General features: G+C 52.9%; 1 protein-coding gene across 4 annotated transcripts in view; it reads right to left on the reverse strand.

The window, feature by feature from the left end:
* mast2 (microtubule associated serine/threonine kinase 2) overlaps window positions 1-27,586 on the reverse strand; it is a 140,310-nt gene that overhangs the window by 108,504 nt on the left and 4,220 nt on the right. For 3 of the 4 annotated variants that reach the window (XM_036522488.1, XM_036522485.1, XM_036522487.1), the window contains exon 1: window positions 1,263-1,323. In XM_036522488.1, coding sequence (XP_036378381.1) covers window positions 1,263-1,322 — 60 coding nt within the window. In that variant the 5' untranslated portion in view covers window position 1,323. Of the gene's footprint in view, window positions 1-1,262; window positions 1,388-3,992; window positions 4,141-27,586 lie in introns of those variants that run through there. The other variant, XM_036522490.1, reaches the window with a different exon arrangement.

The raw sequence follows: 27,586 nt of genomic DNA on the forward strand, positions 1-27,586 counted from the left end.
CTGTAACGCTAGGCGGCTGGGTGGTTTCACTTCTAACCTTTTACGTACAGATTCAAATCCCACACCTCCTATCACTGTGAATCTAAAGTCAGGCAAAATGCGGAACCATGTCTGTGCCGTCACTGAGATTTGTTGTCAGTGGTTCTTTTCCACAACACTTACATCAGTGCTTTATTTATTTACACTAACCTTGCCATGCTACCCTAAGACCGAGTACTTTCAAGAGGCGTGTCAGATTACTTGGCTTAAATGAATGCAAATAACATTCAGAAACACCTGTACTTGCATCCTTGTTTTGGAACAAACATTTTCAACTACCCACAACGGCTCAGTACACAATCAGCCCTAACAGCAGTTACTTTTTAAGCGATGTCAAATCAAGATCAGTGTTCAATTAACAGCCCACTCAAACCTAATTAACTGAGAGCTTAGCTGGAATGAAAACCAGCATGGAGAATATGCCCCCAGGATGAGGGCTAACAAAGACTGTGGAAAACCATTCATATTCTCTTTTTTAGCACTCATAATGACCTCATGTGGATAAAAAACTGTTAATATAAAAAGTTAAACATTTGTGGGAAAAAACAAAGCCACAGTATGAGATGATTTCTGATCTGACACGCCACAATTCCACATTCCAAATTCCACATGTAACCATGAGGTTGAACTGGCTTATGTAATAGGACATACTCCATGCCACCGATACGTCCAAGCGATGACATCTAAGACAGGCAGGGCCCCGTCTCTGGGCTCCATGGAGTTATGTGCTGTGTGATTTACTCGAAAAAACAGATGTTGTTTTGCGCCTGCGTGTGCACTTGTGTGGACATGTGTCTTGTGAATGTTTAAGTGTGTGCCGTGTAAGTTATGTGTCTGTCTGTGCATATGATACATACGTCAGACATGTTGTGTAAGCGCTTGCAGGTGTGTGGATATGTGCCTTGGCGTACCTGCCTACATCTGCACTTGACCTGAGTGCCAGTGTGACTATGTGACTGTGTGCCTGTGCGAGCCTGTGTGCATGAATATGTGTCTGTGTTTGTGCCTGTACATGTGTATGAGTGTGTATGTGTGCGCCCATGTGTGCATATGTGTAATAGTGTGTGTGCGCATATGTGTGTACGCACGCGTGTACCAGCAGCGTGTGTGTGTGTGTGTACATGTGTGTGTGTGTGTCTGTATGTGTGTGTGTGTGTGCGTGTGTGTGTGTGTGTGTGTACGTGTATGTGTGCGCGCGTGCGCAGCGGCTAGGCGGTACTCACCAATCCAGCTGTCAGCGAGGGCGCCGATTGGCCGAGCGACTGGTTCCTCATCCGCACCATGTTGTTGGGCTCCAGCTGGCTGACCCCGCTGTGCATACTGCTGGACAGCGGCAAGAGCTGCTTCCCTGGGGGGCGAGGGGGGGGGGGGGGTGATGCACAGAGCCAAGGTCAACTGCTGTCAACACACACGCACTTAGGCTTTACACATTCATGGACACCTGCCAAGCAAATAAACACACATTCATTACAACAGAATGCAATGAACTGCTGCTGCTGCAGACCCCGCAGATACCGGCCGCAATCGGCCAGGGACGGACTGAGCAATCTACTGACACAGGAAACGGAACGGGCCGGTGCCGCATGCCGATGTGAAAGCACAGTTCAGCCTGACTTATGCTGTTACTCGCTATTTGACTTCCAGACGAAGTCACTGGTTTCAGAGCAGTGAGAATCCATTCATCACTGAGAGCCCTGTGTAAGGGACTCGGTCTCACATTGGGGGGGGGAGAGACACAGCTCACAGGCCCAGAGGATGAGCTCTGCTGGTGCTGACAGAACGGGATCTCCGAGACGGCGTGCAGCTGCAGAGGGGCCGTGCGCTGGCTGTGATTTATGGCACAGGGCAAGGACAGGGAGGACGGAGAGACCTCCCTCTCTGCTGACACACGCACAGCTTTCCCGGGCCCGCAGAGGTATTCCAGCTATGAGGCGTCATTCGGCACAGCCAGTTAACGCTGCGAGTACGCAGAGCCGTTCCCGCTGCAGACAGGAGCGCTCTTCAGCGCGTGTGTGGGAATGCCTGTTTCTGCTGGAGATAATGTGCCTGCCGACACGCTGGTGCAGCACTATGGCTGCCCGCCTGAGATTCACGCACCCTGTCTACGTGGCAGAGTGAATCTGTGTCAGGGTGCATATCATATGTATCAGGGTGGGCGTGTGTTTGTGCACACGTTTCTGTGTGTGTGTGTGTGCATGAATGTGAATGCAAAACGACATGGGTGTGTGTGCATGTGTGTGTGGTTTTTGTACACATATGCAGCTGTGTGCATGGTGTGGGAGTAAGAGTGAAGGAGTGTGAGTAGATGTGTGGGTGTGGGTATGTGTGAATTTGCATGTAGGAGTGAGGAGGTGTGTGTGTATATTTTGTGTGTGTGTGCGTGCATGTGTGTGCGCGTATGTGTGTAGCGTGTACGTGCGTGCGTGCGAATTTTGTGTGGTGTGTGTGAGCGCGGGCACATGTGTGTGCGCGTGCGTGTGTGAGTGTGTGTGGTGACCGCTTGTGTGTGAGTGTGAGAGTCAGTGAGTGTGCGTGCATGTGTGAATGTGTGTGTGTGCGTGGTGTGTGTGGTGACCGTGTGTGTGTGGTGTGTGTGTGTGTGAGGTGAGTGAGTGTGCGTGTGTGTGTGTGGTGACCGTGTGTGTGTGTGTGCGCGGGCACATGTGTGTGCACGTGCGTGTGTGGTGTGTGTGTGTGAGTGTGTGTGGTGACCGCTTGTGTGTGAGTGTGAGAGTCAGTGAGTGTGCGTGCATGTGTGAGTGTGTGTGTGTGTGCGTGGTGTGTGTGGTGACCGTGTGTGTGTGGTGTGAGTGTGTGTGAGGTGAGTGAGTGTGCGTGTGTGTGTGTGGTGACCGTGTGTGTGTGTGTGTGCGTGCGTGCGTGCGTGCGTGTTGACCGTGTGTGCGCGTGTGTGTGTGTGGTGACCGTGTGTGTGTGGTGTGAGAGTGTGTGTGTGTGCGGTGTGTGTGTGTGTGGTGTGTGTGAGTTTGAGAGTGAGTGTGTGTGTGTGGAGACCGCGTGTATGTGAGTGTGAGAGTGTGTGTGTGCGTGCGTGTGTGTGTGCGTAGTGTGTGTGGTGACCGTGTGTGTTGTGTGTGTGTGAGGTGAGTGAGTGTGCGTGCGTGTGTGTGGTGTGAGAGTGTGTGTGTGTGCGCGCGCGTGTGTGTGTGGTGACCGTGTGTGTGGTGTGTGTGTGTGTGAGTGTGTGTGGTGACCGCTTGTGTGTGAGTGTGAGAGTGAGTGTGTGTGTGTGTGTGTGGTGTGTGTGTGTGTGTGTGAGGTGTGTGTGTGAGGTGAGTGAGTGTGCGTGCGTGTGTGTGGTGTGAGAGTGTGTGTGTGTGGTGACCGCGTGTGTGTGAGTGTGAGAGTGAGTGCGTGTGCGTGTGTGTGGTGACCGCGTGTGTGTGCGTGTGTGTGTGGTGTGAGAGTGTGTGTGTGTGAGTGTGAGTGTGTGTGTGTGTGTGTGTGTGTGTGTGTGTGTGTGTGGCGTGTGTGTGTGTGTGTGTGCGGCGTGTGTGTGCGTGTGTGTGCGGCGTGTGTGTGGTGACCGCGTGTGTGTGAGTGTGAGAGTGAGTGCGTGTGCGTGTGTGTGGTGACCGCGTGTGTGTGCGTGTGTGTGTGGTGTGAGAGTGTGTGTGTGTGTGTGTGTGAGTGTGTGTGTGTGTGTGTGTGTGTGTGTGTGTGTGTGTGTGTGTGTGTGTGTGTGTGTGGCGTGTGTGTGTGTGTGTGTGTGCGGCGTGTGTGTGCGTGTGTGTGTGGTGTGTGTGTGGTGACCGCGTGTGTGTGTGTGTGTGTGTGTGTTGTGTGTGTGTGTGTATGTGTGTGTGTATGTGCGCGTGTGTGTGTGAGTGTGGTGTGTGTTTGGTGTGTGCGGTGTGTGTGCGTGTGTGTGTGGTGTGTGTGTGTGCGGTGTGTGTGTGCGCGCGCGCGTGCGGGAGCGGGGACCTCCTCACCGGTCAGCCCGCTGGCCATGCTGCTGCGGCGAGCGCGGCTGTCGTCCTGGCTCAGCTGCCGGTGCAGCTTGGTCTTCCCCGCCGCGGGGGACAGGTCCGGGTTACTGAGCTTCCGGAACAGCAGGGGAGGGGGGGCCGCAAACTCCTTCTGCAGGAAGGGAGGAGACAGGACCAGAAAAACACATCATACACACACCAGCCAGCCATTTTTACATTAAATGTATTCATTTTGCAGATGCTTTTATCCAAAGGGACTTACAAGGGAGGCGGAGTACAACACAAGTGAAAGCCATACAGAGTCACAATATTACAAGTGCTGCATGACCAAGTTAGCTAGCTGGTAGAGATCCAAGTGCATTAAAGCATATTTTTTTTATTAAAGGAAAACAGTTTAGGACAAAAGAAATTGTTTTAGGTGGTAGTGATTCAGGTGAGTGTGGAAGAGCTGTGTCTTCAGGCGTTTCTTAAAAACAGAGGGATTCGGCAGAACGGATGAAGCGCGTGACACCCCACACACCATCACAGACAGAGTGCCGTAGCCTTACCCTGCAACAGCCGAAGGGAAGATCAGCAACCCTAACGCGGGCCTCCAGCCAGCGCAAAAGCAATAAAAACTCCGGGACGGACCGCCAACAGACACCCGATCTACAATAACGCGACCGCAGCCCACGTCTGCGAGCGGGCGATCAGAGGGGGACCGCGCCACAGGCAGGCGTGGGATTCTCGCGCTCGAGGGTTACGTTACCGCTGACGGGAGGCCGGGCGGGCGGGCTGGGGCCTCCTCTTCCCATCAGCTCCCCTCGGATAATCATTGCATCATCCCCTGCAAATGCTTTTACAGAGCGATCGGAGGCCGTAATTGCTGCTGGCTAATGACAACCTCGTCATAACAACATCACTCTCAAAACATGCCAATGATACCACAATACCAGGGGGAGTAGGGGTGGGCGGAGGGGGGCTGGTAGCAGCTACCACACTGAAAACCAGGTTCAACTGTGCTCCAACCCCACTCTCCCCCAACACTGCAGGCAACATCTGTCACCGCAGGAACCCAAACACATCCTGAGCTCCCCCACCCAACACTATGCGGCATTAACCAACCGTTTAAAAGACTTTAAATGAAGGTTTTTGCAGTTATTCAGCTTAGAGCCACAACGCAAACAAATCCCAGCAGACCAGGCACAGTGTAGTAACTCTGTTGCCTCTGGAAATCCCTGACTGTCCTTCCGTCAGGTTGTTCGCAGAAGCTCCGACAAGCCGAGATCCCCTAAAGTATACTGCTGGCTGCGTTTTACTTTACCTTGCGCATGTTCGACAGCAAAACGCAGGTGTGCTCCTCCGTTTAACGCATTCCACGAGCGTCCACCCGCAGCCCAGACAGGTCCGAGCAGAGTGGCTCCGCAGAGCTCTGAGCTCAGAACACACGGCGCGCTGTTAATCAGCTTGGAGCCCGCGGCACTCGCGGCCGCACGTGACAGAGAGCGTTTTCACCCCGCTAGGCCTTGGGAACAGGACGCCGGGGTGAGCCGGCGTCAGAGAGGGAGAGCGGGTGCCAGACCCACTGGCACACGACCCGGCGTGTCCTCCCCCACGGCAGGGCTGGCCAAAGAGGGGGACGCTGCCCTGGGGTTCACGCTCACTGAGACGCCGGCCTCTTCACCCGCCCTCAGGTGCAGTCCGGTCACCTGCCGAGCGCATGCCTGCTGCGATCTTGTTATGCTAAAGCTCTTTGCAGGCCTGCGTTACTTTAGCGCCCTTTGGCGCCTTCACAACGCGGCGGATGTACTCATCTACCCAACCACTTAAGCCATCGGCCGCGTTTGACTCTGCCGGCCGCGTGATCCGTGACGGACTGGGAGCCAATGACAACATGACACTGACCTCAGCCGGACGCAGTAAGGAGGCCCGGCACGTGCGTACAGGCCATTACAATAGCAGCCTAAACCCGGTCAGCTCGTGGCACTTGCGCAAGCTTATGGCTTGGTTTGATTGTTCGGTGGGGGTTAGGAGCAGGGATACTAACCAAAACGATGCATTCAGGGGGATAAGGAGCAGGGCTAATATCCAAAAGGTTGCTGTGGCACTGCTGTTGTACCCTTGGGCAAGGTACTTTACCCACAACTGCCTCTAAATATCTAGCTGTACTAACAGATATAACTCTAAACTATGTAAGTCACTCTGGACCACAGCATCCATTAAATAAATGACAATGATGCAATAAAATGACTACTGTAGTACCCTTGGACACGGTACTTATTTACAGAGGTACTGCCTTGGTAAATATTCAGTTGTATAAATGGCTGAAATTGTAATCAATGTAAGCTGCTCTGAATAAGAGCATCTGTTAAATGACAATGTAATGTGATGTTCACAGCCTCATCGCCGGACCCTGCTGCTGGGGTTCTGTGACGCACTGGTTTCCGCAGTGCTCGTCTCTGCACCCCCCCGGGGCTCAGGGGCGATGCTGAGCAGGCAGACTGCAGCGCTGCAGTGGGAGGGTGGCGTTTTGCTGCAGAGCACAGGGGCAGCCAGGGCGAGCGCAGACCGCCCTCGGACAGAGCGTGAGGGATTCAGGACCGCTACCACGCAGACCACCCTCGGACAGAGCGTGACGGATCCGGACCGCTACCACGCAGACCGCCCTCGGACAGAGCGTGACGGATCGGGACCGCTACCACGCAGCCAGGGCGAGCGCAGACCGCCCTCGGACAGAGCCTGACGGATCGGGACCGCTACCACGCAGCCAGGGCGAGCGCAGACCGCCCTCGGACAGAGCGTGACGGATCGGGACCGCTACCACGCAGCCAGGGCGAACGCAGACCGCCCTCGGACAGAGCCTGACGGATCGGGACCGCTACCACGCAGCCAGGGCGAACGCAGACCGCCCTCGGACAGAGCCTGACGGATCGGGACCGCTACCACGCAGCCAGGGCGAGCGCAGACCGCCCTCGGACAGAGCCTGACGGATCGGGACCGCTACCACGCAGCCAGGGCGAACGCAGACCGCCCTCGGACAGAGCGTGACGGATCGGGACCGCTACCACGCAGCCAGGGCGAACGCAGACCGCCCTCGGACAGAGCGTGACGGATCGGGACCGCTACCACGCAGCCAGGGCGAACGCAGACCGCCCTCGGACAGAGCGTGACGGATCGGGACCGCTACCACGCAGCCAGGGCGAACGCAGACCGCCCTCGGACAGAGCGTGACGGATCGGGACCGCTACCACGCAGCCAGGGCGAACGCAGACCGCCCTCGGACAGAGCCTGACGGATCGGGACCGCTACCACGCAGCCAGGGCGAACGCAGACCGCCCTCGGACAGAGCCTGACGGATCGGGACCGCTACCACGCAGCCAGGGCGAACGCAGACCGCCCTCGGACAGAGCCTGACGGATCGGGACCGCTACCACGCAGCCAGGGCGAGCGCAGACCGCCCTCGGACAGAGCCTGACGGATCAGGACCGCTACTACGCAGCCAGAGGCGCAGGCAGAGCCAGCCAAGCAGATCTGCAGCCACTGTTAATCCAGCGCAGACACATGCATCCACACACACACACACACACACACACACACACACACACACACACACCAGACCTGCACTCCAGCGTGATGAAGTCTGTAAAACATCACACACACACACACGCACACACCAGACCTGCACTCCAGCGTGATGAAGTCTGTAAAACATCACACACACACACACACACACACACACACACACACACACAAACACCAGACCTACACTCCAATGTGACGCAGTCTGTAAAACATCACACACACACACACTCACACAAACACCAGACCTGCGCTCCGGCGTGACGCAGTCTGTGAAACACGTACACACTGGCTCCAGGTCCGAACCCAGCCCTCCACATCTCCCTATAAATGCCTTCAGCCTTAACACACACAAATCTGACATTCCCCCTAGATGGTTAGAAGATTTACAAAAGGGAGGCGATGATTAGGGCGCTCCAAATCCCCCAGCACTGCCCAAGCGTGTAATCGCTTTGCAGCAAACAATGCGGAGAAATAAACTAATTGCACACCCGCGTTCTCATCAGCCACTCCGATGCCTCCTGAAGTCCCTGCGCTGCGGCCACCAGCAGCACTGAGGCCAGCCGGGGAGAGGAGCACAGCTCCGCAGACGGAACAGCTGCCGATAGGCCCGGTAAACACAGGCCAGCCCGAGTGCTCCGCAGTCCCGGCACATTCTCACAGATAACAGGCTTTGTGTTCTTGTTTGATGGCTTTTCTTCCCCCCTCAGTACACACTGATAAGAACTCCTTTTGTGTATTACATTCACCTCTATGGTAGGTCACAGCTGCCTCCTATCCGCACAGCGCCTGAATTTATGGACTTGACTTTAACAATAACAGACGGAGCAGCGCATTCGTCAGGTTCTGACACATTCTCATTCCTCTAAATATACTAATGACGCCTCGCATGTACCAAATGTACCATCGCAAACTGTGGTCTTTTTTTTAAAAAAAAAATAGGTGGTTCATTACCTTCATCTACACGCTATCAAATATACAGAAGCGTCTGCTGACGGCAGCAGAAAGCTCAGACAGAGCAGGGCCGTGAACGAAGGCTGGGGCCCCTGGAATCCATCAAACGGCAGTCGCAGGCCTTCATTAGCATCTGCTCTGCATGCGTAAAAGTGCAAGGCCAGCGGAAAAGAGCGCGTCAGGGATGGTTCCTAAATCACCGTCGCGAAATGGTAAAGGTAGAGGCGCATGTTAACACCAAACCCCCATCCCCCCCGCACTGCCACCATGAGGTGTTATTTACACAACATCCGTCTTCCGAGGAGCGGCCAAGACGCACCCCCCCCCTGTAAAGCAGAGAACACCTGCCTAATTCATCACTCCTGTCAGGGCGGGAGCGCTGCTGGCTGAGCGCTCCCCTGAGGGGGGGGGGGGGGCGGGCCCAGACAGATTTACGCCTCGTACATACCAATTTACACAGAGCGGAGACGTCTGCGCGCTCCGGAGGGGGGCTCCGGAGGGGGGCTCGGAGAGGGAGCGCTCCTCGCGCCTCCTTCTGTACAGCATCCTCATAAACAGGCTGAGGTGGTGCCCCCTTCTCTGCTGCACCAGTCCTATGGTGGCGTTCAGAATCCTGTGTCTGTGTGTACATGATAGGGGGTGGCAGTGTAGCATGGTGGTACGGAGCAGGACTCCTACCCAAAAGGCTGCCGGTTCCATTCCCCGCTGGGGCATTTCCACTGTCCCCTTGGGCAAGGTACTTAACCCAGAACTGCCTCAGTAAAATATCCAGCTGTACAAATGGACATCATGTAAAAATGATAACCTATGTAAGTCAGTCTGGATAACAGCGTCTGCTGAAGTGAAAATGATGTAATGCAATATGGGCGTTGTGCTTTACTGACGCTGTCAGTTAGGGTCTGGCTCCAGGTACAGCTGGTCCTCCGCATCACAGTGCATAGACGGGTTAGCCTGCCCGCTGAAGCGTGGCCCCGCTCCAGGTCTGTCAGTCGCGCGGGGCTACTGTGCAGCAGGCTGTCTGTTTACACTGGACAGGGGGGAGGAGGTGAGCGCGGCCGGTCCAAAGTTCACATCTGAACCTCCAGCACAGAGCAAACACATGAAAAGAGAACAGTGTTTACAGGAGGTCATGGCTTCCAGCTGAGGCTGCAATGAGAGGTTCAGGTGGGGTGTGCGTGGGGTGTGCGTGTGTGTGTGTGTGTGTGTGTGTGTGTGGGGTTGGGGGGGGGTAGCTGGCATAATGGCAGGTGTCAGCTTCCTCTGTGACGTCCTCACAGAAATAGAGAGGACCCAGCAGAGAAAGGACCAAACGCTCCGCATGCCACAGAGCACACAGGCCTGCTTCTGTTGACAGTGTCTTTTGTTTTCCAGCGATCCGTTTATGACCACTTCCTGATGGTCTCTCACTCCATTCATCCCCAGTGCATGAATGACAAACGCCCTGGACCAGAGGAGTGGAGGTTTTCCTGATCCACTCGCACCGACAGCTTGTAGATGGATTACAGCTGCTCACAGCAGGCTGTGCCTACTCCTCCCGCCCTCTGTTCCTCTTGTCACATGATGCCTTTGGATTCAAATGGGGGGGAAAAAAAAACAATGATTTCCTGCACGAAAGGGAGCCCATCAATCTCTCGGCGTGTCGGCCGTGCGTTTGCGAGCGTCCCTGTCCGAGCCCCAAAGCTCCCTTCAGGTTCTAACGCAGCAGCTTCCCCGTACGTCCCCTCCGACGGGGCCCACAGCGACGCCCCTGCGTCACGATCGTCCGTACGGGGGGGGGGACACAGCGAGGTCCTCACTCAGACTGCAGCAGACACGCCGCAGATGCAGACGGCAGCAGCTCAGGTTTGTGGAAGGAAGCCGGGCAGCCGGGGACTGGCTGCAGTAAGTGCTTCAGCAGCACTCCTGAGTGTCAGCACCCTGCGGGCCTAACAGCACATCCTTCCTGACGGCTGGGGGAGCTGCAGGCCTCTCAAAAAAAAAAAAAAAGCCCTGCTGCAAATCTCTCTGCTGTGTGTGTGTGTGTGTGTGTGTGGAAGTGTGTGTGTGCGCGCGTGTGTGGGGTCCCGAGCGTGCCTCTTTCTGTGTGTGTGAGGTTCCCAGTGTGTTTCTTTGTGCGTATGTGTCTGTCTTTCTGAGCGTGTCTCCTTGGGTGTGCTTCTGAGTGTGTCTTTGTGTGTGTGTCTGTGTGTGCGTGCGTGCGCATTTGTGTGCAAGTGTGTGTGTCCAAGTGCGCTTCTTTTTGTGTGTGTGTGTCTTTCCAAGTGCATTTCTTTGTGTGTGTGTGTCTGTGTGCGTTTTCCAAGCTTGTCTGTTTGTGTGCGTGTGTGTTCTTTAAACCGGGCTGCTGTGCGGTAGGTGTGCAGAGTGGAGGTGCAGGAGCGGCAGACAGAGGGCGAATGATTGAGTGCAGAGTTTGGGAATGGGAGGCCAGCGTTCTCATTACTGGGGCTGTGCCAGAGCTGACCCCAGCCTCAGCGTATAGCCCTTGGGATCAATATGGGGGGGGGGGGGGGGGGTAATGTGGGGTACGGCCTGTACAGCCAGATAGGGTGGGTGTGAGCCCCGCCCCAACCTGCCCCTGTTCTCTCAGAGCGCAGCTACAGAGTCAGGTTAACCCAGTTACATCACCATCACTACCTATCCAACTCCAGCTGCCCAACCTTGCACTGTACACTACCCAGCTGCGCTCAGCTATAATAACTGACACAATATGCCGGAGGAGTACAACAACAGTACCTCCAGAGCAACTGTTATGTAACCACCTGTCACATAGTGTAACACGAGCTTCTCAGCTCCCCCACCCAAATCCTGACTCCCCTCCACCCTGCACCCTCCAGCCACAACAGAAAGAATTCCTGTGCAGAACACTGCCAGAACATCTCACACTGCAAATGAGCATCTGTGAGATAAGGCCGGGCTGTGTGTGTGTGTGTGTGTGTGTGTGTGTGTGCGCGTGTGTGTGTGTGTGTGTGTGTGTGTGTGCGTGTGCGTGTGCGTGTGCGTGTGTGTGTGCGTGTGTGTGAGTGTGCGTGTGTGTGTCTGTGTGTGTGTGCATGTGTGTGTGTGTGTGTGTGTGTGTGTGTGTGTGTGTGCGTGTGCGTGTGCGTGTGCGTGTGTGTGTGTGTGTGTGCATGCGTGTCTGTGCATGTGTGCATGTGTGTGTCTGTGTGTGTGTGCATGTGTGTGTGTGTGTGTGTGTGTGTGTGAGAGAGTGTGCGTGTGCGTGTGCGTGTGTGTGTGTGTGTGTGTGTGTGTGTGTCTGTGCGTGTGTGTGCGTGTTTCAGCACACTGTGGATGAAGGTGGGACACATGTTTGCGCTGTGCGGAGAGGGTCACCCCAGCCCAGCGTGTCTGTAGATCTGATTACGGACAAATTAACGGGGGAATTTAATCCGCGATAACTCCGGATGGCCTCCAGATGATAATCCCGCGGCGCGGCACACACCCCTCGACACCCCCCGCTACGCCCGCGCAGGGAGCCCCACAGCGTCACCCCTAAATCCAACACATATGGGGCGGCATCTTGAGAGAACGGATCTGTGCGGATTAGCGAATTAAGAAATAAATAAGCGCGCGGAACGCTCCCAGGATCCAGAGGCACTGGTGAAAAAGAGCTCAGTGCAGCTTTATTAAAATGGCTAAAAAAACACCCTCCCCCCCAGGAGACTCCATTTTGGCTCTACAAAGTGCTCCTTTCAGCATTATTAAAATGACAGTCCCCCCAGGAGAGACTCCATTTTGGCTCTAAAAGTGCAGGCTCCTGCTGCTTTATTCCGAGCAGATATGGTAACTCCTCTCACGCACCATGCCTTTGCTTTTCCTATTCTGCAAACACATATTCTGCAAAAACATTCATCGATTGTCATTAGTCTATGTCAGCTATGCACAACCTTGAGGTCAGGATCCCATTTCCATAAATCCTACATAAATCAATATTCAAAAAAAAAAAAAAAAAAAGCATTAAAGAATGCTTACATGGGGCCTTCATTTTTCATGTTTTTCTTTCCTCCTTGACACTCCTTCCTGCTGAAGAGTTCTGCATCTGCATATTTCACTTGGAGAGGATAATCATTCTGAGCTCTACTCACTGATAAAGAAGTCTGTCTCCACCGCAGTGTTTTTGGGGTCCCTGCATAGGTTAAGCATGGACGTGGCACCACAAGCACTACTCATGACTATCGCCTGTCCATTAGCACAGACACCTCCACAATGCTGATAAATGTAAATCTGTCTGTCTGTCTGTACGTCTCTCTGCCTGCCTGCCTCCCTGTCTGCCTGCCTGCCTAGCCTGTGTCCTATCTGCCGCCTCTCTCTAATCTGCCCCGTTCAGCTGTGAGGGGCAGCGGCGGCCCCGCTCTCCCCTCCCGGCCGGCGGGTCTCTCTCTCCGGCGGCGCCACAGCAGGGGAGGGGGAGATAAAGGCCCGGCTCGACAGGCGGCACGCGCAGCGATCTGATGGCGTGAACGCCCCGGCCGACTGGGGGTACCGCCAGACCAGCTACACCTCCCATCGCACAGAGAGGAGTCTACCCCCCCACCCCACCCAGCAGCAGCCCCACACAATGGTGGGAGTCAAAAGGCCCCAGCTCATTTCACTCAAACATCCGACAAAGGCTAATTACCACCTGCGTCTGAGCTGAAGTCAGTCTCTCAAGCAAGGACAGAAGGATTATGTCGCAAGGGTGTGTAAGGATGGGCACATCCTTACAAAAACATCCAACAGGATGGGCCGATTTGTGATAGGATTTCATCCATTCATTACAGACTCCATAAGTAAACAGGCCTATCCTATTTGTGTATGCGAAGTCAACCGCAACACATTGAGGCCAGTAAAAGCCCAGCGTTTCCGCTGACATATCATGTGAACGCACCGAAGGCACCTGCACTGTGGTGCTGCGGTGAACCAGTCAGCTATTAATGTGACATGTGCGGGTGAAGCAGCTCAGTATCCTCTCTCGCTTTCAGTTTCCGACGAGCTGCATGTGTGAAAGCACGCCGAAAACACGAGCGCCCGCAGCCTGAAAGGAGGGAAGAGAGAGGCGGGTACCACTTCCATGTAGCTGCGTGTGGGTGGGCGGGGGGGGTGGGTAAGCGCAATGCCCTTTTGGAGAGCGAGATTAGCCGAAATCTCCCAGCCCGTTTCCATTAGGAGCCGGGCTCCCCCTGCCCACGGCGGCTGACAGCCTTGCCCTTTTGCACGGTAATGGAAGCAAAGTTCAGCCGCAGCCCTGAGCCAGCAGCCCTGAGCCAGCAGCTCCGCGCCGCTGTCCACTGTGACTAATGGTTTCATTAGCGAGGGAGCGGCACTGTACCCCGCTGCCTCGGACTCAGCCCGGAGAGCTGCAGCCGGATGAAAAGAAGAGGACGCTGCTGGACGCTGGGGGGGTGGGGCTGGGGGGGCGTCAGCGTCAGGGCACGTGAACTCGCGGGGTCCTTTCGTCCTCTCGTGATACCCTCCGCCCCTCAGCCACGATGACTAACCGCCGCGGCCGTCACGTCCTGCTGCCTCGGCCCCTCATGCGGAAACACCCCTCCCTTCACCAAACCCTGTGGCCACGCGGCGTCCTCACTCCTGTCAGTGTCCCACCCTCTGAGCACAGGGCTGCCACGACACTGCGCTGACATCACAGGGGACAAGAAGCAAGATTTACACTGAAAGTGTAGCACAGAGGTAAGGAGCGGGGCTCATAACCAAAAGGTTGCTGGTTCGATTCCCCGCTGGGGCACTGCTGCTCTACCCTTGGGCAAGGTACTTAACCCACAATTGCCTCAGTAACTGTCCAGCGGTATAAATAGATAACATGTAAATCGGTGACATACGTATGTCACTCTGGATAACAGCATCTGCTAGATGACGATAACGTCCTGAAATGTAATGAAAGACACACACTGAGCACTGGGACAGGTCTCCTGTGTCAGGCTAGGGGGCGTGCAGACCACCAAAATTCTAACGCCCAGAAAGGAAAAGAGAAAGGGCCCTTCTTTTGCAGGAATCCATTTTATCATCACTGTAACTGCCACTGATGGGGGGCTGGGGGAAGCAGGACCGTCCTCTCCGCAGGCTGACGCAGCCAGCCCGCCCCCCATCGGGACGCATATTGAATAATGAGAGGGGTGCGGGATGAGATTGTTCTCGGCAGGCCCAGGGTTCCCCTCCGTCGGCGCCGTGACAAAAGGCTTGGAAAAGCTCTCATTAACCTCCCGCCGATCGGCCCGCCCCTCCGCTGCTCGCCGCTCTCGTCTTCTTCATCGCCTTCATCACGCGCCGCGCCGCCCAGCTGAACCCAGACGCCAGCACATTAGCATTTAAAACCATCTCCGCCAGGACGTTACAATGGAGCAAATGAGTTTTGGTAGCGTGCGCGGCGCTGTGCAGAGAGATAAGGTTTATTCATGCACTGCTGTTCACTTTGACTTTGAAGACACTGCGGAGACGTGGAGTTGCGGTTCACCGGCTGCCACAGACCAACACGGCCTTGTTTCATTACATTACATTATTGGCATTTAGCAGACACCTATGTTAGTCACTCTGGATAAGAGTTAGTTTTTTTTGTTTTACATGTTACCCATTTATACAGCTGGATATTTACTCACGCATCTCTGGATTAACGACCTTGCCCAAGGGTACAACGGCAGTGCCCCAGCAGGGAATTGAACTGGCAACGTTTTGGTTATAAGTCCCGCTCCTTACCACTGTGCTACACTGCTGCTCCTTACCGCTATGCTACACTGCCATTTCCAGGCAAACACAACTCGAACAAGCCAGACACTAAAGTGCTACCATGCACACCACGCCAGATAAGGATCTGACCTGATAAGGCTTTATCTACGCTTGCGGACATGGCAAATAAGTGGGCCCCAGATTGCCATTTCCGGCCAGGAACTGTTCGTGCACAAAAAGAGCCTTTGAGGAGTAGCACTTGCAGACCGCGCGTCCCTGTGCATTTCCAGAAATAACCTGCCCTGCTGCAGAGCTGAAACCCACAGCTCAGAGTGAGACCCACAGCTCAGTGCGGTAGTGCGGTACTGCGGGGGGGGGGGGGGGGGGGGGGGTCGGGGAGCTGGACTGCGGTGTGAATCAGCAGTCTGCAGTGTATCCGGCTCTCATCCAGACACCACCAATCAGCAAGGCCCGCCCCGCGTCTGGAGCCAACATGGAGACAAGCCCACTGCCCACCAAAGCAAAACATTACGTTACTGCCGTTTAGCAGATGCTCTTATCCAGAGCACCTTACATAGGTTACAGTGTGATCCACTGAGACAGCTACGTATTTAGTGAGGCAATTGTGGGTACCTTGTCCAAGGGTACAGCGGAAGTGCCCCAGCAGGGAATTGAACTAGTGACTTTTCGGTTACGAGGCCTGCTCCTTTACCACTACGCCACACAGCTGCCCTAAACTTCATCCGCACTGCCTTCAGTACAGCCTCCACAGCCCCCAAGGCCAGCACTGCGTTTCTCACAAACTGTGGGAAGTACAGAATAGACCAGGCACTCATTTGCAGAGCCTTCATTTGACTGTATGCAAACCCTCCCGCTCAGACACACCTCTCCCCCATCCCCAAGGCTACTCGCAAAAACACAGCCCTGGTGCCAGACATCATAAAAACCATTGCACTCCGAGGGAGGAGCGATTTACCCGTGTGAACATCCCACAGGGAGGAAAAAGGCCCGGATACCGAGGCTCTCTGGACGCTGCAGCGGCAGTGAGGTGGCTGCGACTGTGGTCTCTGGCCGGGCTCAGGGTGCCGGGCGGGCCCCCGGGGTCAGGGCGGTCAGGGCTCTTCTCAGGAATGCTGCTGAGCAAAGACCCGGGACGGACTGAAAAAGCTCCCCGGCAGTCGCAGGCATCCTGCGTGCCTCGGCCTGGCCCGACAGGAAAACCTGCCCAGAAAATTGGATTCTTTCAACGCTAATTAACATAAACTACATACCACTTCCTCCCGTCCGAGAAAATTTCAGCAAGACATACCAGTGACCTCATGCGGATCAGCACAGAACACGTGGTTTGCCTAAAGGCTCGTTGTGTACCATAGCAGTGCTGAAGTTCTGAGGGGTCAGGTTGCCACTCTAATGCGAACTTAAGTCCTTCCCATATTTCATTCGGTGAACTTTCAGCCCCCTGACAACTCGCGCTCTCCAGCAAGCCGCTGCTTGAGAACAGCCTTTCATCTTCGGGCGTGTTTTAGATGTAAGGAGCACCGGCTTTCTGAGAGGAAACAGAGAGCAGGTAGACTTCCTCTCCAACATGGCAGCCATTCATCATGGTTTTATTCAGCGCTTCCAGATGTCCCGCAAAGAACGAGCCCAGGCTGCCCGGGGAGGGATCCGAGGCCCGACTGCGCCAGAGGCTTTTACAGTCTCTGATCATCAATAACAGCGGGGCGTGTTTCCATGGGAACCCGCTCTGGCGGGAGGGAGTGCGTGGGGCTGGAGGGGCCCAGAGCAGCGCAGACGGGACCCCCCCCCCCTCACGTCTCTAGCCCCCGGACCCTGTTGATCCCGCGGGCAGGCCCGACTCGGGCTCGCCCCAAATTACGCCGCCGCCGAATGAGAGAGAACAGGGCTCGGTTCAGATTTACTGCCCGTTTACTCAGGGTTTGGTTCTCAGCGGTTAGGATTACACTGCATTACATCAGGGCAGCGGGACCGGCCTGCGCGGAGGAGAGCTGGGCTCAGGCTTGCGTGCTCGGATCAGGTATTCGCATCTGTCCTCGATCATGTTTCACCACCGCTTCTCCTTATGCCCAATGCGCAGAAAAAGGTCATTTGCAGACTTCTCCTCATACATGATTTTTGGATTAGCTGGAAGTTACTATATGATGTAACTTGGGTTTTAAAGCACAATGTCATAAATCATGGTTCTACACGCTCCACAGAATGACTGTGATAATGAGCTGTTTGGCCATTGCTTAGGTCCTGGTTACACTTACTCTGTTTTCAAAGCTGATGAGTGGTGGCTCCAAAACAGTCTTTCCACAAACTCCAAGCAGGCCCTTTTCTCCTTCCTCATTGGTGGGGGTCAAACATAATCAAAACGTCCTTGTCTCATAATCCAATTACTTCTGACACAAATAAGACATTGCAAAAGGACTCATTTGCAAAGACCATGAGCAGTTACTGCAGACCTATCTGTGTGGAAGAGTAAGGTATAACCTACCAAAGACACACCAGTCATTAAGCCAGGGGAAAATTAGCAGGGGTGCTGTAGCATGTTTGAGACACAGCATGTTTGCTTGGGAACGCTGGCTTCTTCACCTCCATACAGCTTTCTGTTTCAGTTCTCTAAATCAGAACAATTCACTGCACAGTCAGGCTGAAGAGAGAAGAGGAATAGCCCACAACACCACCACAGAGGGAGAAAGAAGTCTTATGTGAGCAATTCAGCCAAAATCCAAACAGAAGGAGACTATTAAACCAGAAAACAAACTAACACTGCTAGTCAAGCGCATGCACGCGCACACACACACACACACACACACACACACACACACACAGGCCTCTTCCCAGCTCTGCGCCTGTGTTCCCATTCATAGCAGTGCGCTGCGTGTTGACATAACCCTGCCTCTTGGCCCAAGCTCCTTCGTTTATATTCTCTATGACAAAACGCATTCCTGCCCTCTAAGACAATTTCCTCCCTCAGGCCTCTCTCGGCGCATTGGGGAGAATCAATTAGAACAAAAACGTGTGAGTTCTGTAACGTTCTCCCGAGGCGGTCCGAGCAGAAACGAAGCTTCCTGCCCAGAGCGCTGCGGGTCCCAGCGCACAGACGCGTCAGTGCTGAGAATCCAAGCGCCTGCGGGCCGATGTGCAGCACCAGTTTAGGCCAGCGAGGGCCACACGTCACTTCCAGTGCCAGAGCATCAACAAACAGACATGGGTGGAGGGACACTGCGCACCTCTTCTTCAAGAGAGATCCAGTTTATCAGACCTAGGTAATGTTTAAAATGTCAACTTTTATTTATCCCTCGCTTAAGTGAAAAGTTATTTTGCGCCTGAAAAATTTAACAGCCCGGGGTACTGCTCTGTTGAATAACGGTAGGGGAGGAGAGCGCAGAAAGAACAGGTCGTCCCCCGTTTTGTGCGGTAAGGTTAGACGTCTTCTCCTCAGCAGAGGAAATTTCCCAGCTCCCACCCAGCTTGCGCAATGCAGGGTGGAACTGGAGTCTCCTGCGTCCCTGCCTGCAGACAGCAGTCTGAGCCCCGGCCAGCGCTGCAGCAGACTCTCTGCTTCAGCCTGAATCAATACGCCCCCAAACACTGCCGGCCCAGCTGCTGCTGTCCGAGGAGAGGGCAGGAGCGCCCAGCTCCCCGCGGCCTGCTGTCCGTCACACTCAACGTGGCACAGCGGGGCCTCGCTCCTCCTGCACCAACCACACACAGCGGGCACCCACACACAGCGGGCACCCACACAAACAAAAACGCACACTCATCCAACGCAGGAACACGGCTGTCCTGCAACACAAGAACCATCTGTCTATAAGTCAAAACACAAGGGCCGAATTCTGAGTCTCTCCTGACCAAAACACTCAGGCAAAATCAGAAGTGCTGATTAGTAGTGCCCCTTTACACAGACCCTCAGAGCAGGCATTAAACACATATCGAGACACACACACACACACACACACACACACACACACACACATATACACATACACACATGCACAGACGGACACACAACCATCCAAAGGAGGAACATCATTACCAAGGTCTTGCCACATATGAACCATCTGTCTGTAAGTCACAAAACAAGGGCCAATCTGAGTCTCTCCTCATGTGAGTATGAGCAAACACACTCAGGGCAAAATTAGACATGCCCCTTTACAGAGACCCTCAGAGCAGGCACAAAACACATAGAGATAGACACACACATGCACACACATGCACACACATGCACACACACAGACACACACAAACACACACAGACACACACAAACACACACAAACACACACAAACACACACAGACACACACAAACACACACAAACACACACAAACACAAACAAGCACAATCATCCAAAGGAGGAACATGGTTACCAAGATCTTGCCACATATGAACAATCTGGGTCTCTCGTCATGTGAATATGCCCAAAAACTCCCAGGAAGAAATGAGAAGCAGCCCTATACACAAAGCTTCAGAGCAAGAACAAAAACACACACACACACACAGGCACACACACACGCACAGCTTGTGCTTTGCGATGCTTATTACTTCCAGGTAATGGAGGAGTTAGCTGGTTCAAACGAGGCATTCTTGTTCTTAGCGTGTGGATGCTGAGGTGGCATTAATGTGGTTTTCTGTGTTAATCACTTTTAATGAAAAGCAGAAAACTGACCAAATTGTTTCATCATTGACTCCCCTTGAATTCCATTTTCAAGCACTCCCTAACTACAGTCAGCACATTTCGGCACACTCAGGTAACGGTTAGTAACAACCAACTATTCTGTAACCTAAATATCAGCAAAGCCCAAACTATAAAGCTTCATAACTGAGAAGGGCTGCCTCTTTGCCGCAAAACCTACGGCAGGCTTAATTCAATACAGATTAAGTGACGGCAAAAAAGCATAAACCCTCTAATCCTGGTGCGCTCACTGTAATTACACAGTGCATGCCCAGGGATGGAGGACGGGCAGAGATTCACTTTGATCTGCCGGCAGTTTTAATTACGGGATCCTGATTTGCACTTTGGGCACTCAGCTGCTTTTGGGGTAGAGACGGGCAGATACTCAGAAACGTGGGTGACCGGGGGCCGGGTGGGGGGGGGGGTTGAGAAATTCTGTGTACAAATGTCACCGCAGAATCAGCCAGGGCATCGTCATTTTGCCCCAGGAAATAAATTGTGAAAAAAAAAAAAAGGCAGCAACAGAAACCGGCACTAATACCCGAGATCACACCGCATTGGGAGTTTAATTGCCAAACCCGCGGCAGGCCACAGGCTCAGCCATACGGAGCCTCTTTAGCATACAGAGACGCATGGAAACGTTTAACCGATGGCTAATCAGCTACCAGCAGCACGCATGCTTCTCCACTCCGGCACCACCGCCTATTGTCCTTCTGAGTTCGTAAAATTGCTTCCCACTTTACATGTGGTAAAGAGAGACAATCGCTCTCCCTCCCGAAGACTCAAAGCCTCCCCGCCCCCTCCCCCCCTTCGCTTCATGCAAATGACACATTCGGATCCGAGCAAGGGCTGCTTGAGTGCACTGAATGGCTGACTGACTTTTTCCACATTTATCGGGACTCCTTTGTGCTCGGCCGTGCCCCGTCGGTGCGGGTGGAGGTCAGCACAGCCACGCTGCCGGGTGTGTCCCAAAACAGCAACAGAAAGCTTTAAAGGGCACTACGTCTCACCCAGCACTGCCCTTCCACAGAGGCAGCAGCAGATACCTACAGCTCCATTCGGAGGGAACATTTTAGACATGCGTCCAGGTTAGCCCGGAAAGACACAAAGAAGACACTTCAGTTACTTTGGGAAAAAATGGGAAATAGGTGAGCTCTACTATTGGTCAGAATTAGTTCAGTACTTACAGAACTAAATGTTACCAGGGGATGAAGGATTCTGACCTCTGACTGTCTCTACATTTCTTACTTACTGTAATCAAGCTATGGACCTGCTAAAAACTCAAAAATGTCCATTCACGAAAGAAATGTATTACCAGTGGAGGTCTTTGAAAATAAACAACACATTCTCAGGCCACGAAAAAAGTTAGTCCGGAAGAATAAAGACAAAAACAAGACACTTCAGTTACTTGCTACTTAGTCAGATCTCTATGCCCTGCAACTACGGGGCAACTGTCCCACCCTGTCGGGCTCGCTCCTCTCAGACACAATCCCTGTCTGTACTGGTCCGTCAGCGGTGACAGAGGAATAGCTGGCCATCTTCTAACGCAGACTGAAGACCAACCTCCTGAAACTGCATGTCGGTTCCACCCCATTCCCCACCCCCCACACCTGCCGCTTGCATTACTTGTATCGCTTGCTGTTAATTTTTCCATGCAGCACCGCAGCGTGTTTTGGATTTGGATCTAGTGACTGATGTGTAGTACTTGGCCCCTTGTTTCTGGGCCGTCTAATCGGTTTGCACAAGTTAACTTGAGGTAGGGCTTGTGCTGTGCTCACACTCACTGGTCTGGGAGTGTTGTTAGCCTGGCCTGACACTGCTGCCCGTTCGGCCTGAATGCTGAACGCACCACTGAGCGTTCCCCACGCTCAACACTGCACCTCACGTCAACATGACCACGGTGACCCTGCCTCCTCGCTGTCCAGGAAATACAGTCAGCAATTTCCTCATTGGCTGGCACTGACCTATCCCTGCTGTCAATGACATAGCAGCATATCAAGTCTTTTCACTGGATACTTTGCCAGCTAAGCATGACTAATGTAGAGCTCATGGTTTCCAGGTTCACGAAGTCACTTTTCCATACAAATGGTTTTGCGCACCATACTCGATAGACCATTAATCACTACAAACTAAGGACAGAAGAAGTAGAGAGTCTAGTACAACTATGACGCTAGACTGAATTACACAATTACGATAGATAATGTTGTATTATTTTATTCCAGCCATAACAATGGTAGGCTTCATTCTCCATTATTGCACATTATGGTCCCAAAGAATGGGAGCTGACAGTAGGATCTAGATGTACCCTCACACTTCCTGAAAACAGAACTTCTATCTATTAATAATTACATACCAAAGTTTAATTAGCATCTTTTCAGTTAACATGAATCAAAATCCGATTCTGATCAACAATGAATTCATTGTCATCGGTCAGCTAAGACCGTCTCCTCGTCACAAAACCCGCGCGCTGTGAAATGCTCCATGGAACCGTCTCACATAACGGAGAATATGCTTCACAGAGATGAACTTTCTCAAACTGTAAAGCAGCTGTTGGGGAGGTGTACAATCGGACTTCCTTCCAGCGGCGGCTTCCAGATCCCAGAGCAGCAATCTCTGCACTATCTGCGATCAGAGGGAATGGAATAAACACGCCGAGAGAGAGAGCGCCCCGCACCAGAGGAAGCAGGATGTTGTTGTTTTCCAACTGTGACGCTCCTCCTGATGGCAGCAGCCCAAGGGTTAATAGCCGCGGCCTGGCGCTGGCGTAACCTTGGGACCCGACGGAACGTGATTCATGCTCGAATGTTTACATACGCTCACCGCACGCCTCCTTAACGTGAGTCATCCGAGCGGCAGAAACCAGAGAAAGCAGGGAAAAAGCAGGGAAGGAGAGAGCGAGCAAGAGGTCTAACCCCGGGGGGGGGGCACAGGGAGTCCGTGCGCAGACTCTGCCAGGGAGGCATAACTCACTCACTTCAAGGCCCCGGGAAAAACCTGCTTCCCGAAACACTTCGCTCCCACTTCAACCTTGGGACTGCCTTTCGCACTTGACTCTCGTCCAAACAAATGGGAAACGAGATATCGACATGTGAAAGACGGGGCTCAGAGACACGGCTGGGCCGTAACAGCGCCCGCGCCACCGGCTCTGAAAGGCGGCAGGCGCCACCTGGCAGGCCGGCCGCCTGCTCCGCCCACGTTCCCCCGGCTCGCGGTTTGCAAGCGGGTGCATGTGTCTGCAGGCTGGGAAGCACCTGCAAGCTGCAAATGCAGGTCAAATACCCCGAATCCAGTACGCCTGTCAAACTCACACCTCCTTCTCTCAATCACCGGCCTAGCAAGTCTGGGTGCACAGGCAATGGGGTCCACCTTCCTTTCAATACATTACGCCACACGTTACATTACATTATCGGCATTTAGCAGACCCTCTTATCCAGAGTGACTTACACAGGGTACAGTTTTTTTTACATATTATCCATTTATACAGCTGGGCACTTACTGAGGCAACCCTGGATTAAGCACCCTGTCCCAAGGGTACAGAAGCAATGCCGCAGCAGGGATTCAAACCAGCAACCTTTTGGCTACAAGCCCTGCTCCTCACCACTATGCTACACTTTTCTAACCCCATGCCATTTCTTGCTAGCGCTATTACCTCTGTGTAACAGCAAATCTGTGCTCTGTATGGCAGCCTGTCAGGGAGTCATAACGCAAAGAGGGCTGTGTCCCCCCACCTCTGTGGAGTCTGCTGCAGGGACCTGAGCTGGGGAGAGTGCGGCGTGTGTCTGACAAGCCTTTACTGTTGCTAGGCTATGCACGGTTGCTCCGGAGCTCTCCAGCCAGCCTGCAGGCCAGGCCAGGGCAGGCTCCTGCAAGCCACATTCCTGAGCCTCCCCTGCTCCGCAGGCCGAAAACCCCCACGCCGATCCTTCACACCCACCGCCTTTACGAGGGGGGGAGACAGGGGGAAAGCAGCGGGGACAGGGCGGCCATTTTGAAACGGCGCTTCGCGCCTCGCCTCGGACATCGCCCACGCGTCTCTATCTCTCCACACGCCTTCCTCCTCACAGCGGGAGCGAATATTCCATCTACAGAAAGAATTCTCATTTCTTCCCCGCTCCGCTCTCAGTATATCATCTCCCGCCGTCCCCCCTGGCTCCGCTGGTGGCGGCCCGGGCCAAAGACCGCTCCGCGTTTCATAAGGAGGGAGCGAGCTCTCACTCCCCAGGGCTCACACAGCAGCCAGAGCAAACAGAGCAGAGAGCAGCCGGGTGAGTCACCGCAGGCCGAGGAGGACCCCCTCCACAGCAGCGCAGATGGAGCAAAAAAATGTCACCTGTCCCCTGGCAATAACATCACAGCCCCCCCCCCCCCCCCCGGACACAACAGCTGCAGAGCCGAGGGCCGACAGTAAAAGCGGGCAGAGGATAAGATCTCATAAATCGCCTTCTAACTGATCAAGATGAAAAATGTTTTAGACTTGACAACGGCACAGCGCTGTGACTTCGATGCTTTTGTTGTTGCGCTTTTTTGGTTCATCTTGTTTCCCTTCCCTCCAGTGCAGCAACAGCGTCCCGGGCCCACATGGCTGTTTGTTGAGTCGCTTTTGTTTGTTATGCTGTTAAGTCTATTTGTTGATTTTTCACTTAAGGTCCTTTCAAAAGCACCTACAGGACCCTCAATGGCAGCAGTGAAGTGTCAACCTTGTCAGCCTGTCCATAAAAAAAGCAATGTCAATGCTGCAATCACACTCACATCGTTCAAATAAATCACCTCTCAACGAGCTGTTATTTTAATGCGAGATAAGGCCCTCCATTACAGTAAGTGTTTATACTTCCTTCTATCATGAGGTTGCCAACACACAGATTACACAATCCTGGCTTTTTTTTCCACTGCTTAAATAAAACACTAAAGGAAGCGGATTTTTTCAGCCATGCAAACAATAAAAAATGCCACACTGTCTATACCCACACCACCCTAAAACGTTAGGAGTGACGTGGGTCGTTATGAAGAGCTGTGCTCTGTTGCAGAAGACTTCAGAAAGGAGTACGGAGCCATGCATTATAGGCAGAACACTGGCCTGCATTCACAGCAATGAGAGCCCGATTGTAATGCTCACAGAGTATGAATCCTCCCTCTACAATGACACTGCTAAGCAGCCTGAGTGCAGCCTGCATCCTCCTGTTTGATTAACTGCTGTCCATTACAGAGCCTGGAGATTCAGCCATCTGCCCCCCTCTGAAGCACCCAAAACAGGCCTTACATGTTTACAGGATTATGAGTTTGCCTGAATAATTCTTTGAAATCTGCTACACTGCTGTGTCCCACACAGCTTCCTGAACAGACACACCCACACAGCTAACAGTCACCTTCCGTCCTAGACCATCGGTACCCGTTATCATACGCACAGAATGATTTGACTATAGAGATTCTGATTTGATCCTATCCAATCAGGCGCCTGTGTCTCGAATGCATTAAACCTTGCTTTCAGATTGGTGGGACCGGTGAAGTAATTACACGTCTATGGGGTCCATCATTTCTGCTCCCCCCCCCCCCACTCTCTGCAGCAGTGCATCCCTCTTTCATTTCTCCCTGGTGACCCCTTTATGAGGCATTACAGCGCGTTCTGGCCCCAGTTCAATCCTCCTGGGCCTGTGGGTCTGGCAGCCCTCACACCGCAGCTGGAGACGGGGCTTCATTCAGGTTCATTAGTCCTTAATGTCACTGGATCAGAGGAGGCCAGCAGCCAATGGGAATGTTAGCTGGTACCACTTCTGCGCTAGCGCCTGAGTTTCTCATTTTTCTTCTTTAAAGATTTGGGTTTTTCCTAGTGAAGCGGTAGGGTAAAATATGGAATGCCAGAGCTCTCTCCATTGGACCGTGTACAATTGTGGATTCATACTGTGGTTGCCTGTGAGATGACTGACATCAAGGCTGGAGGTAGGTACAGTGAAGACTGCACAGTGCACAGCTGACAAATAGGTGTTATATTTGGACAATCACTTACACTGCACTTATATGAAAAAAGGTGAAAATAAATGGAGTGGTGTAAAAGTTGTGGAGTTCTTTAAACAGGATGAAACACTTTCCACAATGACCTACATCTGCAGTGCTTTTAACTTAAGCACGCCTTGCAACAGACAAAACGTCACTCAGCGACAGCACAAAAAGAACTGTGTTTGTTTGAGGTGTTCAACATGGTAATAAACTTTCACGAGGAACAAATCAACCATCTTCTGGGCATTACTGCAATGTGCTAACAACAGGGATCTGTGCCACATTTTTCCCTCTCTTCAGTCTTGTCCTGACGCCAACAAAACACTGGAATAATCTCAAAGAATTTATCCGCGAAAGTTTCCATTCTGTATGGGGTAACAAACAGACAAGGTAAGTGCCGATCCAAATCAGATTTTAAACACTGTCAGCACCTCAAATAAGCGCACACATTACTTCTCGTCATTTTGCTAGCTTTAACCAAATTAATCAAGGCTTTACATAAACACAAAAATGCTACTCTCAGTTTATGAGAACAACTGTAACATCAACGAGCAGGCACCAACATTGCCATTATTTAAACAAAGCATCTTGAGTCATTTTACATTCAAGAGCACAAAAATTAATGTCAACCCGTGCAGATTCAGTAGCGAAAACATTCCTTCGAAACGGCAGACCCGAAAGCTGGTTTCGATGTGAAGGGCTCAAATAACGCTGCTTGGAGGACCAGTCCCAGCGGCATCCAGCCTCCCACACCCCACATCACGCAGGAGCTCCGTAATAAGATCTCCGAGAAGAGCTGCGTGGAGAGCAGGCCTCCGCGGCGAGAATCGTGGCATGCGGCTCCCCACACGTTCCCGTGGCACACTGCAGGGGGCCCCGGGGGTCTGCAGTGTGACACAGTGATCCAGGGAGCCTCTCAGAGGGCTTAAGCCGCATCTCCGGCCTGCTTCCACCTAAACACAATACCAGGTCTAATCCCTTCAGCTGTCAATCATCTCAAAGCCTGGGCTAATTGGTCTCCCAAAGGGAGCTCATTGTTACTCTTTGCTGGCAAAACAAGCAATCTCTGTTACTGGTGCAGATTATCAACACAATGAGAAAGGGGAACGGCTAAGAGGCAAACATACTTCCTGCCTTTTCGCTCATTCATTAGATTGTAGCTTTCTGCTTAATTAGTTTTATTATTTTCATTGCCCACATTCATCAAGCTAATTTTCCAGCTGCGAGCCATGGGCCTGTCTTCAACCATGCTATACGATCCACTACATCATAGCGGATATGGAAAAAAAGGGCAATAAACTACATCTTAAATTAACCAGTGATGAGGAAGTTGCCAGGCAGGAATGCAAATTCAGGTAAATCAATCCTGGGCAAGGCAGAGTTAATATTTTGCTTTCTTTGAAAAGAACAAGGTAAAACACTGGCCCATTGTGCACTGGGTAAACCTGCAGATGATACCCTCGCAGGACATCACCACTTCCTACATGAAATCATCCCAAGCCTTGCCCTGGTGGCACTACAGGGAGTCTGAGACTGAGTCTCAGAGTGTAAATTGTGTAGCAGTTCCAAAATCATGTTCTTGTGCGCACACACACACACACACACACACACACACACACACACACACACACACACACACACACACACACACACGCAAGGCATGCACACATTTAAATAATTTTCTATTTGAATATTTTATAGATCCCCAGGAACACATATTCAAATCACACTTGTTTACCCCCCCCCCCAACCCCCA

Source organism: Megalops cyprinoides, chromosome 2, assembly GCF_013368585.1.
Source record: "Megalops cyprinoides isolate fMegCyp1 chromosome 2, fMegCyp1.pri, whole genome shotgun sequence".
Classification (NCBI taxonomy): domain Eukaryota; kingdom Metazoa; phylum Chordata; class Actinopteri; order Elopiformes; family Megalopidae; genus Megalops; species Megalops cyprinoides.